This window comes from Coturnix japonica, chromosome 5 (genome assembly GCF_054131305.1).
Source record: "Coturnix japonica strain WE chromosome 5, WE-NBRP24, whole genome shotgun sequence".
Classification (NCBI taxonomy): Eukaryota; Metazoa; Chordata; class Aves; order Galliformes; family Phasianidae; genus Coturnix; species Coturnix japonica.
Genome location: NC_140667.1, coordinates 14,301,694 through 14,315,270, shown reverse-complemented (window position 1 = coordinate 14,315,270; position 13,577 = coordinate 14,301,694). Strand labels below are relative to the sequence as shown.

The 13,577-nt window shown below is 42.2% G+C and overlaps 1 protein-coding gene across 17 annotated transcripts in view; it reads left to right on the top strand.

Moving 5' to 3' along the window:
• The window catches only part of BMAL1 (basic helix-loop-helix ARNT like 1), a 44,181-nt gene that overhangs the window by 14,149 nt on the left and 16,455 nt on the right, over nucleotides 1-13,577 (top strand). For 9 of the 17 annotated variants that reach the window (XM_015863937.3, XM_085550105.1, XM_015863933.3 and 6 more), the window contains exons 2-6: nucleotides 7,566-7,686; nucleotides 8,998-9,145; nucleotides 12,105-12,125; nucleotides 12,958-12,996; nucleotides 13,297-13,338. In XM_015863937.3, coding sequence (XP_015719423.1) covers nucleotides 9,006-9,145; nucleotides 12,105-12,125; nucleotides 12,958-12,996; nucleotides 13,297-13,338 — 242 coding nt within the window. In that variant the 5' untranslated portion in view covers nucleotides 7,566-7,686; nucleotides 8,998-9,005. Of the gene's footprint in view, nucleotides 1-5,261; nucleotides 5,471-7,565; nucleotides 7,687-8,997; nucleotides 9,146-12,016; nucleotides 12,126-12,957; nucleotides 12,997-13,296; nucleotides 13,339-13,577 lie in introns of those variants that run through there. The other 8 variants (XM_015863936.3, XM_015863934.3, XM_085550106.1 and 5 more) reach the window with 3 other exon arrangements.

Sequence of the window (13,577 nt, the reverse complement as noted above, 5' to 3'; positions counted from 1 at the left end):
TAAACAGTGTGACTTCAAAATGTAGCCAGTAGGTTTATCATTTCTGTTAGTGTTTCTTGTTGCTCCACATCAATCGAAGGGACTCAAGACAGAAGAAGCAGCTGGGGCTGCTTCCATGAGTGTGTGTGTGCACAGGGAGTTATTGACTTAAAAATGGGATTCTGTGAATAATCCTAATAAACCCTAACATAGTGCTGAGGTAGTCAGAATGAAGAAATATTGTTGTCGGTATAGGTCTGGCATATATATATGTTTCACAGCTGATTTTGCGTAAAGCAAAAAGTTAAAAAAGGCTTTTAATAAAGCAGTAGGGAAAAATAGACCTCAGAGATGTGTGTGCTGGAGGAAGCAGCTGAGTGGGGAATACCCTCAGCTTGGTTTCAGGCAGGCTGAGAATATCTTGCTTTTCCCAGGGCTTTCTCTAGGACCAAAGGGAAACTGACAGCCTGTCAGCTTTTCTTTGTCAGGCTGGCAGAGTGCTGAGAGCAGGGAAAGTTTTTTCCAGTCAGAGATGGATTTTAGAAGGACCAAAGGGTCTGTGACAAAGCTGGAAATGAAGGTGTAAGGTATAAATATAACACGTGTCTACCCTCCTTTTAGCAATATTTTGTCCCTTTTGTTTCTGTGCTTCATTCCCTGAGCATACAACCTGTTTGGTTGAGACCTGTTCTTTTCCATTGGCTCCTATTTGTCTGGCAGCAGATCACTGAAGGAAAGGTCTTGCACATGCCTGCTGCATTTAGGTTTGTAGTAGTAATGATGTGACTGGGAAACAGAACCAGCTGTAAGCAGTATGTGTAGCAGTATTTGGACCGGGTGATCCAGTCCAAAGGAAGATGCAGGAAACTGGGTTTGTCACCTTAATACACTTGAAAGACTAAAAGAAGCGTGTAGCAGCTCAGCCTATTAAGCTGAAAAATGGCTGACAAGCCTGAATGCATGAACTTTAAAAGTCAAGAAGAAGTAATATTACATAGGTAGTATTAGTCATGCAAGAACTTGAATGTATTGTCTAATTTTGATGCTAATAATTCTCCATTCTGAAGAGGGAAGAAGAAAATGAGAACCTGGCAAAAGCACACAGCCAGATTGTGAGATTGGCAGCTGGTTCAGCTAACAGTGCTGAAATGGTGCTTTGCCACGATGGAGGCTCTGCAAGAGAGCCTTTAGAAAGACACATTTCTTAGAACTTTGCATTAAAGGATTTTGCTTCCCTGCCAGAGACAACTTCAGAGCTGATGCACTGCAGGCAAACTGAGGATGCTGCCAAACTGAGGATGCAGGAGCTTGGCTTAGCCATGGGAAGGAAGACTTCAACTTACTCAGAGCATATCAAGGACATTGTAACAGTTAAAATGAGCAGTCAGGCTTTGTGACACTCTTAAGCTCTAAATTAAAAGGTGTGTATTTAGCTGCCTGAAACGTAGCGTATTCAGTTTGTGTAGATGAAGGGTGAAGACATCCTTGAAACCTGTGCCTAAAGCATTTCTGTGCAGCAAACCAGTTCTTGTTTGTAGGAGTGAGATGAAACCTTAGGACAGAAAGCTGCATCTCTTGGACTACAAGTGCAAACAAGGCATTCCCAGTCATGTGTTAAAGACGCACTGATTTGTAAATTCCCGCTGCTTGTGTAAACGTGAGAAGCAAGTTGAGTAGCTTACCTACTTGTTTTGTGTTCTTCTCCTGCTATGCGAACGTCAGTCCAGGCTGTGTGCAGTCCTCCTAAGGAAGACCTTCTGGTTGTTTAAAAAATACTACTTTGAAGTTGGCTGCATGCTACAGCACAAGATGAGACATCGTGCTGACAGTTCAGAAGTAACGTGTACCATTCGGGAGACTTCACAGAGCCACTGTCTCCTCAGCTGTGAGGTTGTTTGGTGTGTTTGCGTTTTATTCCCCCAACAGATTCTGATCAAAACACACCAAACTACTATAGAAGTCAACAGTAGCTGTGGTGAGGTTGTTACGTAAATGGTATTTGTTTTGATTAATTAATTTTCCTACCTGGTAGGATGGGCTTCTCTCAGTCTTTCAGCCTCCAACATCCCTTGGATGGCTTAGGGTTGATGCAAACAAGGATTGCACCCAGTAGTTGTGGACCAGTACATCTTCACTCACTGGAATGAGCACCAAGCTCAGTAACCCGGTTTGACAGCATTCACAGGAACTGGGGGAGCAGATTTTTATCCTTTAACTGTGTATGGGTCTGTCATTACGAGCAGAGTCATGAATTTTGGCATCAAAAGAGTAAATGACTGGAATCCGATATCCAGCCCAAAGGATAGAAAGCTTCTGTTGTCTGTTAATTTTAGGCCTTCCATTTTTTTTCTTTCCTGTAATGTTGAAACTATAATACTTTGTTCCTTCCCACACAGGCACAAAATCTTCTGAAGGATCAGAATAAATTAATATTAAACTCTACATCTTAACGTAGGTTTTTATGAACTCACTTTGTCAGCATTTAACACTGGTGGGTCCTATTTTAAGGTATAAAATACAGCTATTATGTTCTCTGTGGGAACGGCTGTTTATGAGGGTGGACAGTGATAGGACAAGGGGGAATGGCTTGAAACTGAGACAGGGGAGGTTTAGGTTGGATCTTAGGGGGAAGTTTTCCACCCATAGGGTGGTGATGCACTGGAACATGATGCCCAAGGAGGCTGTGGATGCCCCATCCCTAGAGGCATTCAAGGTCAGGCTGGATGTGGCTCTGGGCAGCCTGGTCTGGTGGTTGGTGACCCTGCACACAGCAGGGGGTTGGAACTGGATGATCATTGTGGTCCTTTTTAACCCAGGCCATTCCATGATTCTGTGATTCTTTAGCTTACACTGCAGAAATTCTGGGGTGACAAGCATTGTTTTCAGCTAAGTTTTGGTTTTGGTTTAAAGGAATAGGAACACTTCTGATCTCAAGCTCAGTCATTTTCCTGCAAGCAGCTGTTTTCAGAGTAGCTGTTTTTTGTAGCTGCGTTCACATCCACTGAAATCAAAATGGAGATCTTGGCGATTAGGGTCTCTTGAAATAAGGCACTAAAAGGCTTACGTAGATCAGACCTTCAATAATGATGGTAAACCAGCAAGCTTTGCTGTACTGCTCTTCCAGCTGGGTTTCGCTGAACTGGTAGAGAGGCAGACAGCCATGTGTGAGGTCCTGAGAGCTCCTATGGCTTAGGGCTGCTTACTCTGGATGCCACTGCTGAGCACGATACAGTCTCCAGCCCTAGCAGCTGTTGTACGCAACCTTTTTGCTATGCCACTACAGTACATACCACTGGAACCTATTAGGGAGGGAAATACTTCAGCCATAGCACAGACAGTCCAGTTTCACTCTAAACAGGTTTGATTCCTGGAAGGAGCACAGGTTGATGTTGGTTTTGCTCAAGTTTTTGTTGTTGTTGTTGTGTAGGTGATCCTTATCTCCATCAGTCTTGAAGCAGGCATCTGACTGCTTCACTTAAAGAAAAACGTGAGCTAGGTGTTTGCTTGCTTGTTTTCATCTGTAGATCTTGGAGGTCCACTATGCTCAGTACTGATGGGATACTTCTGGAGCAATGGATCCGGTTCTGAACTCCCCATCGCATGAGTAAATTATTTTAATTACTACTTCTTGTAGGCTTTGGAGCACCAGAGAAGTCCTTCGTCAGAATTGCTGGAAGTAAAAGCTATTTCCCCTTGTAAACAATGAGAAATGGGATCTGAGGCTGATCTGAGAGTCTCAGTGCTTCTATGGACAGGATAAATTTGGGACGTTGCCCTGTGGCTCCGTTATCACTACACCAGTCTAGAAAACTCCTTGAGTGATGCCATGGTATGACGGGCTTTTCTCAGATAAACTAGTGATGAACAAACCTGCTTCTGTACAGGAGTGCATGTGGGCACCATGTTGATCTGTTGAGAAAATGTCTTTTAATTAACTTCCTGGAGCTGAAGGATGTTCTTTGTGGCCATGGTTTTTCTTCTGTGTATTGAAGGCTTTTTTTCCCCTTTAGGTCAAAATGATTCATCTTGTAGCTTTGTGGCTGGTTTAAGCTCATGGGATGCCCCCCTCCAGCCTGCTCCTCTTTCCTTAGGAAAGACAGGGAGCAGCTGTTGGAACAGTAAATCACTTGAGCGCCCAAAGGCTGTGCCTCTGCCTTTGCAGAGCTGGGGCCACTCATGCAGCCCATCTCGTGCAGGGCTGTATTGCAGCAGCTGGTAACGTGAGGCGTGCAGCAGGCTGTGTGTGTGCCTGAAGGATGGGCTAGGAACACCAGCTTGGGCAGGGAAGAGTTCCAGAACTCAGATGTGGTTTGTGGCTGACAGAGGTTGGGGAACGTGGTGTTGAGTGAGTAAAAGGATGGCCTCCGCAAGCAAAACACAAAGATCACTGCTGTGCTGTGAGATGTGGGATGATGCCACAGGGCATTTTACCATCTGGGAGTACAGTGTGTTCCTGCAGATATGATTAAGGGAGTTCAGGGAGCACGAATGTGCCACTGAAACAAAACTGTACCAATCTATTGGACAAATAGGAGGTGTTCTGGCAGGTGCTGAAGGAAAAGGAAAATACTGCTTTAATTCAAACATCTTCCTTTAAGACAATACAGACTATTTCCTAATGAAGATCTTGCTGTAGAGCTGCTTGTCACAGGGAGCTGTTGTGCCCGTGTGTGCGATGCCTCTGGAAACAGCTCGAGTCCACTGAGGTGCTTGTGCTGCTGAGTGGGTGTCTCCCATTGTTAGTTGGGGTGCACATCTGGAGCACGCATGGAGGAACATAGGGTGGAGAGAACAAACCTTGCCGTGCTTCTTACTGGTTCTTACAGCTGCCTTCTGTGCTGGGGTGCTGCTGTGAAGGGGAGAAAGATTTCCTTCCTGCAGCTGCGTGTTTTTGGTACAAGTCATTACGCACAGGGACAGCGAGCGTTTTCTTAATTATCTCCAAAGGAAACCACACCACACTTTTTCCTCTGTCATTGTGAAATGCTGCTTTCAGATATGACACACTTCTGATTCACAAAGTGAAGAATTGCATTTCTCTTAAAATAAGCCTGCATTGTGTGCTGGAGATAGCTGAGTCTTGCCCAGGGGTAATTGAAACTCGTGGCGCTTGCGTAAAGAGGTCTTGACTCCCGGATGGGTGCTTGGCAGACTTGGTTGACCTACTTTAGCTGTGACCTTGATTTGCTCAGAGGTGTTTATGTACTCATGATCAGCTTTCCTGCATGATTAAGCCAGTCACGTGATTGCTAACTTTTTTTTTTTTTCCTTGTAAAGGGATGAACAGTAAGATTTGATTTTACTGCCTCCCTGCCCTTGTGACGAGGGGTTAGACAGAAGAGGCTGCACGCACGGGAGGGAAATCCTCAAGGAGGTGATGCAAAATGGGCTGCGGAGAGCAGTTCTCGTGCGGCACAATGACAAAACGTAATCAGGAAGTGGCCTACATGGCAGTTTTTCAAGTAGGTCCTTGGAGTACTTTGTCAGCAGGGTAAGGTTCATAAACTGAAGATTTGGGCTTTGCTTGTGCTTATGGATCATTATTGTATTGCTTTTCGTAGAGGGTTTTTTTAGCCATTGAAAAACCAGCATCTCGAGGCTGAAAAATATTCCCTTTCCAAGGAGTCTTTAAAAAGCCCTGACACGGATTATTTCTGAGCTGCTGCCTTTTGGTTACAGTGGGACGTGCTGGTCTTTGCTCTGATCCTTGTGTTGACTCTTTCTAACTTGAATCCTCATCTCAAGAGACAGATGTGATTTTCAGTTCCCACAATGCTGATGTGTAGGGCTGCGGCTGTTAGAACTAAGACAAGTGTTCAGGGCACGGCAGAGAAAGGGCTGATATGATAAGAATGGAGAATTCTGGTTTTTCAGTGTAGTCTTCCTCTGTTTAAATGGCCAACGCACCTCAAACTGCATATCAAAGCTTCTGTTTGGATATGAACAAAGTGATTTTTTGCATTAAAGTACATCAGTGTCAGCGTTGGGTTTTTTAAGCATTCTTCAAAAGGAAAGAACTGTGTTAAATGTATAACAGATATTCTCTGCTGCTTCCTTTCTTAATTCCAGCACGACCCACCCTGCTGTCAGGTCATCATTAGTGGTCACTGAGATTGTATTAAACGGTAAAAAGCGATTTCAACAGCCATGCTCACATATAGAGGTGGTCAGGAGCTTTTGGATTTGAAAGGTGGATGCTAGGGTCAGAAATTCTGGGGAGCACTGGTTTCTGGTAGGTGCATTGTACACTGCTCGGGGGTTTACATCGGATTCCAAGGCTGAATTGTGGATGCACATTAAGCAGGCAGCGTAAGTATGGCTGTATCTACCTTCTGCACCTGGCTGAGGCTGAGGACAACATTTCTGCATCTGAAATGAGAGCAGAGAAATGATCAGTGACTGCGGCTTTACTGGAGGGTTGTATATTAATCTGCAGTAATCTCATAAACCACAGTAACATAACTGAGTTGGTGCTTGTTGAACTGCTTGAGTCGAGAGGCGAAGTAGACAACTGGGAGAAGGCTGATTTAAAATGAAAGTAAGGTCTGGTGTACAGGTAATTGTATTAGTGTGCGTGAAAGCCTTCTTGTGAGTTGTGCTTATGGTGTCCATGGCAATTCATCGTTTGCTTAAAAGTTGTGTTATTTTAGCACTTTGTCAGTGACTTCCTGGTGGCAGCTGGCCTCTTAACTTGCCTGTAGCATTATGCCCACACATTCAGAAAGACCTGGCTCCTTTTCCATTTCTGAGAGCAGACACCAAGAGTCTGTCCAGTGAGATGCACAGTGAGCCCTCAAAAACAGGCTGGAAAGTCTGCTTCTACAGCAGCACTCCTGTGCTCACAAGCTGGTGATACAAAAGTCATGACTTGCCTGACTTTAGATTTAAGCACTTTGTTCCCAGCTGTTATTACTGTAATAGGACTAATGAGATTCAGTTATTTAATCCTGAATTTGTTGTTCTGGCAGAGCTGAAAAAAGCGATGCTATCGACTTTGTATTTTGTGGTGCTTCTGTTAGCTTCTAACCCTTAACATGTCTATGTATATATCTGGTGTTCCATAGAATTGGTTATAGAGTGGCCCCATTGATGAAGCATCAGTTTTTAGGCTCTAGAATTTCTGCAGGTGTCCCAGGAACTTGTTCATCTGTGTTCCTGGGGAGCTGTGCCTGCATCACAGGTTGGAAAGGCAGACAGTGATCACACAGAGCAACCAGAAAGGAGCGTATCCAGAAGACTTGCAAAAGCTTTTGCAAGAGGCAGTCCTGGAATCCTAGAAGGGCTTGAATTCCCACTACTGGGTGTGAATTTTATGTAAAGCCTGAAGCCTGCAGAATAGAACAAGAAGTTTAACCACTCTTGTTTTTGGAAATGCCAGATGCTGTTGGAAGGGAAAACAAAATCACAAGCCCAGCCAAAATTATCTTAAGGCTATGGCCACCTTAACATTAAAGCAGCCTTTCTCTGCAGAGTAGCAGCAGAGTTTGACTTATTTTGCTAGCATCCGGCTACAAATGCTTTCAGATCTGAGTATAGTGAAGGCATTTCTTACATTTCTTATGGTTGCTGCTTTTCTTTCCATTCAGGTGTTTGTACTTTAACTAACAGACTATGAGGCATGAAAAAGTTATAAGGTGTTCGACTGCTTCAGGCTGAGCATCCTCTTCTTCCTCCAGGTGGATCTAGGCTTCCAAGAAAAGCTTTCAGGTAAGATCTTCTGCTTTTCACCTGATGGCATTCAATGATGGGTAAGCTTTCTGCAGTGTTTCTTTCAGCTATGTCATGTTTTAGTCTAGAGGTTTAAACCGTGCACCTTCGAGGTGAAGAATGCTAATTTTGTTCTTTTGTACTTTTAACTACTTGTCTTAGCCTTTCACTGGGTTGTTAGGGTTTTTGAGGAGGGTGTGCCTTGGTGGAGGTATTGATTTAATTCATTCATTTTGTATCAAAGTCTTTGGAATTCTGTTCCATAAGACTCAGGGGAAGTAGAACTCTCAGACCTTGTGGACTTTCAGAACATGGTCTTCAAATGAAGGAGATAAACGTGAAAATTGGTTTTCCTGCTAAGAAAAAGAAAGAACTCACTCTTTACTTATGTGAGGTAGCAGCAGCTGACTGCTGGGCAGTAAACATAAGAGTAAACCTTCAGTTAAAAGCCATGTTGACAGTGGGTGGGGAAGCAGGGAGGAGAGAAGCCGTTCTGCATGCCACATCTTGATGAACAAATACGGATACATCAAATGTACTCAGTGCTCGCACCTGAAAATACAACGGAGAAGTCTTTAATTTTGCCCTTCATATTGATGCACGTTTCTTTTCCACTGGAGGAGGAAAGAAATGGAACCATATGATTCCAGGCCCAGAGTGATTCTCTTCCCCCTCTACTCTGCCACGGTGAGGCCACATCCAGAGTGCTGTGTCCATTTCTTTGCTTTCCAGTTGAAGACATGGAACTTCTGGAGGGAGTCCAGTGGAGGGCTGCAGGAAAGCTTAGGGGCCTGGAGAAATCCATGTCCCTTTTGAGGAAAGGCTGAGACATCTGGGACTGTTCAGCCTGGAGCACAGGAGGTTCCATGAGCCTGAGAGGGAACTTCTATACTTTGGAGGTGACAGAGCACTGGCACATGCTGCCCAGAGAGCTTGTGGAGTCTTCTGCTTCTCTGGAGATATTAAAAACCTGCCTGAATGCTTTTCTGAGTAACCTCCTCTGGGGAACCTGCTTTAGTAGGGGGAAATTGGACTAAATGATCTCTGGGGATCCCTTCCAACCCATTATGATTCTGTGATTCTGTAGCTCATGTGGGATGTGTAATACTGCTGAAATAAAGAGCAATAGCCCGTGTCTGTTTATAGCAAAAGCAGATAACAGAATTGTAATTTTTGCAATTTTAAGTGTATTTAATACACTTAATAATTAAAGCTGCTCTGTGTGTGTATGCATATGTGCATTCAAAATATGTAAATTAATGTTTATTAATAGAGTGACTTTTTATTCCTTTTCTTTTTTTGTAACATCAGACAATCCAATGGCAGACCAAAGGATGGACATTTCTTCTACAATTAGTGACTTTATGTCACCAGACCCTGCTGACTTGATTTCCAGTTCCCTTAGCACTTCAGGAGTGGATTGTAATCGGAAAAGGAAGGGAAGCTCTACTGATTATCAGTGAGTTGGATTTCTGTCGATTTGATAATGCTGAAAGGCAGTTGGCAACAGAACTATATAGTTAGAGAGATGAAATAACCTTAATAACCTTTTCTTGACAACCAGTTGTTTAAAGATTGTATGAAAGAAAAATGCTACTGAGCACTAAAAGGAAAGTTCATTAGTTAGTAATAAGGTCTCCATCTCAGTGCAGCTGGAATTGAGGGCTATCGAACGAGGTAAGGCTCAGGAAAGAAACCTTTGGCTAATGAGGGGGAAAAAAAAGAACTGAATATTGATGTAATAGATGATGTGAAGGTTGATTATGTTGACCGTACACATAGTAAGCTGAATGTCTGACCAGCAGGAGGGAAGCTAATAATTAATTAGAAAGGAGAAGCAAAACTAGGAATAGTTCCTTCTTTTCACCTATTTTTTGCCTTTTCAGTCATTTCCTATCAGTGTGCTGCCAAACTTTGTCTGATGGAGCTATTTTGGTCTCCCAGTTGAATATGAGTCTGAGGACTCTCTGGTGTGCTGCAGTAGGACTGCCTTTTGTTGCATCAAGTGATTTAGTCTTGTGTTGCTCTCTGGCTGCAAACCATTATTCCTGGTAGAATAAAAAGTTGGTTTCTCGTGGATCAGTGGTAGCAAGTTTTCATTTCAAGAAAGCTGCTTCTCTTAAAGGGGTGCTTGCTAATAACAAAGCTTGGAAGCACCATCCAAGCCGTACCTTCTGTCTTAGGGCAGGCATCTGGAGCAGAAAGAAATCACACCAACTGTGCTTTAGAATGGTGAAAGCTGCAGTAATGTGTGCCACGTTTCCAGCTGTGCAGTGTCTTCAGCTCTACACCAAGACCAACATGCTTACTGTCAGTGACTACGCAAACTTCATATAAGTTGTAACTACAAAGCCTAGCTGCAGGGAAGCCTGTGGATAGGCCCCATCCATTATTAACACAGCTACGTAATCCGTTTCTATGTAACTTGGCACAGATTTTATCATTGTGGACTTTCTCACTGTTGGCAGTTCCTTCTCCATTGATCTGTGCTGAGGATGCCAATTAAGAATTAGGCTCCCTGTGCATTGAGATTATTTTTAGGAGAAGTTAGGTGCAAAACTAATTACCATGTACAGACCACGAGTGTGCTGCATACATAACTTCTGTAATATAATAAAAATAAGTTTATAAATATAATAGGTTTAGCCTTCTTGAAAAGTCCATGATTCCCTCTAGTTGAATTGACTCCTACAAAATTCAGTGAAAAGCCTCAATCTTACCAACTTCCTCTTCTCTAGAAAGGATTTCTCCATCTTTATACTTGTGAGCAGGAAGCATTGCTCAAGTCCTTTTTCCCCAAAGACAGCTTGCTCTTGTAAGTTCCAATTCTGCCCTCTAGGTTGTGTGGGCATTTTATTAAATATGTGAAATGCTGTTTCCTCGAGTCAGCTTATAACAGCTGTCATTGTACCAGAGACTTTGTTGCAAAGAAAATGGTTATTAGTGAACATTCCTATTCCTAAGTAGAACTTAAGGTAGAATTCCTTGATCCCTCTTTCTATGTGTATGTATGTATAAACATTCAAGAATCGCTCCTGTTTAACTTTTGCTGCCTATGCAGATATTTGTTTTAACATAAATGGTGTCTATCCAGTGCTATGCTTCATTTATCAGTGAATTCAGGACGTGAGGAACAGCCTGACTGTTTTAGTGTGTGTTCATCTGTCAAGTACAAACAAGCTTATTGGTCAACAACAATATCAGCTTTCCATGCCAGCTTCCTTTCAAATCTTTCTGCTGCTACTCTCCCAGTGAAATTCCTCTTCAGCATACTGCTATAATTCCAGCTAAGGCGATCTGTTCTCTACTACAGTGTGTTTAAGTCATGTGCTGGAATGCAGGACTTCATGCACAGATCTATAAGCACATGCTACCTTCTTTTGTTGGTAGTAGTATTTTAAGTTGAAATAGTACCGATAAGAAATGAAAGTATCCTGAAGCATTTGTAAATTACCCTGTTGCTGGTGTAGAAACCTCTTTCATATTTTGCTGTGCCACAACAAGCATCTTGTAGCTAAAGGTGGCACTAGGAGTGGAGAATTGATGCCTCATTTCTGTTACTAAAGTCCTCTGTTTCTTTGTGAGCATCAGAAGCACTTTGAACTATAATCTAAGTCAGTAACTCAAATATACAAGCGGAGAGATGAAGAAAGACTTTAGCGTTATTCACACTTCTTTAAAACCTAATGGCGAAGAGATTAAGAGGTGAGATGAATAATGTATAGAAAAATGCTAAAGAATGCTAATGTCCAGTTTTGAGAGGGAATAAGTAATACATCAGTGGCTAACGTGAGAAGATCCTTCATAAGGCTTTAATGAAACCTAGCTTCTCGCTATATTAAAGCTCAGTGGTATTTGTGATCGTTTTACAGACTTGAAGTGATGCCAGCAGTTAATTGCATGTAGAAATTCATTTTAGTTTCCTTTTGATACAGTAAAATCTGTATGAAGTTCAGAATCAGGACTTGAGTACTGACTGAAACAAAACGTTCATCTGTTCTGCTGGGCAGAATCAAAAATGGAGATGGTTAAGATACATGTTGGTATCTTTTATTCCTGGCCTTGGAGTCCTCTGAAACTCCAGGCAAGGACAAGGACAGCAGGCACACAGCGCAGATCCTTCTGTTTCTGCTGACGAAACAATATCTCAGTGATGTGCATCGCAGAGATAATTTGGGATAGTTGTGGTACTGATTTTTCACATTCAGCGTAATGGACTTGATTAGCTGTAGGCAAAATGATGCCTTCAGAAAATAGATGAATTTGAACAAACTTGGCTCCTTAAAATATACTCACTGCTCACGTCTTTGTTCTTTTTCATTTTGAATAGAATGTAAATTAGCTCGAGAATTTCAACAGAAAATGAAAGACGTTATTATTTCATATAGATGGTGTACTTTATTTCTCTTTCTTTTCAGACTCGATGGCTTTCCTTTTGAGTAAGTATAAATATTTTTATGATCGGTTTCACTTGAAACAAGATGCTTGATGTTTTTCCATGCCTCCTCTCCCCTGTGCCTAAATGTTGTGATAAAAAAAAACAAACCAGCATAAGGCAGGCTCAGGAGTGCCCGTGTAAGTGCAGTGGTACAGGTTTATCTATATGAAAACATCCTCTTCCTCATTCTTTTGTCTAACAGCACTGTAATCTTTGGCATTTTTTTCAGGCACACCACTTTAAAATGTGCCTGCTTAGCTTTATACACACTCCCAAACCCCCTGTGCATTTGGCTGTTTCCAGTGCTGCAATGCATTATGTTGGTATAGATTATTGCCATCTCCTGTCCCAAAATCAAGGCACAGTGAGGTTTAGGACACGCTGACGTGAGTGAATTCAGGGTGAACTGTGCATTCTGCAGTGGGCCTTGTGATAATTGCCTGTGTTTAAATGTCTAATTGCAGTAAATGCAAGTTAGTGGCCCTCATTCTGGTGAGGGCATGAAAAAGATCTGCTTTGATAAGTCCTTTTTGCTTTTACCCCTCTTGTTAACTGAAAAACATTTTTATAGCAGATGTCTTTGAACTGCAGTGTGTTTTACTGTCAAACACATCAAACTGTGCCATTTTGTGTGTTTCAGAAGAAATGCAAGAAAATGTTGTAATACTACAGAAAATGCTCTTGTGTTTCCAGGTTGTTGCTTTTAAATTCTTTTTTTTTTCCCCAGGATTTAAGGCTGACTGCAACACTTAATTCTGGTTTTATGCTGGTTTGCTAACAGCCTCGCTAATGCTGCTCTATTTGTGATATGTCGCTTCATTCTGTTTTTGCAGGGAAGGTATGGATACAGATAAAGATGACCAACATGGCAGGTACTGTAGACACGGTCCCTAAACTGTTTCACAGTACTGATGTAGGATCTGTTTGCAATGCCTTGGTCCGGTGTCTCAAGTTGTTTTGGGACAAAGGTATAAGACCATTGCATGAAGTCGAACGGTCCAAGCAAATATCCTATGAGTCCTACCGCAATATTATTAATAATGTCATTTTCTGAGGGAAGGCTAAATAAAGATTCAAATCTTAAAACCTATTTTAATGAAGATCGTTAGGTACATAAGATATATTAGAAATTGTTTTCAGTACTGTAACTTTGTGATATCGTTTCTTAACAGACTGGACTACGCAGACCAACAAGGGAGAATAAAAAATGCAAGGTAATGCTCTCAGCAAGCATGAAAAGAGTTTGCCTTTTGGCATATACGAAATACCTGCCTGTGATTTACTCTGAGAATAACTCGTTTTCGTTATCTTTGCACTGCTAACTCTTCTCATATATGAACTACACGTAGTTTTGTGGAAGTGCTGAACATAACTTTGTTTTAGTCACTTCTGTCAGTGTTAGCATGGAAATTGGAGCCTGCACAAGTTTCTTAAATATTACATTCTTTCGAAC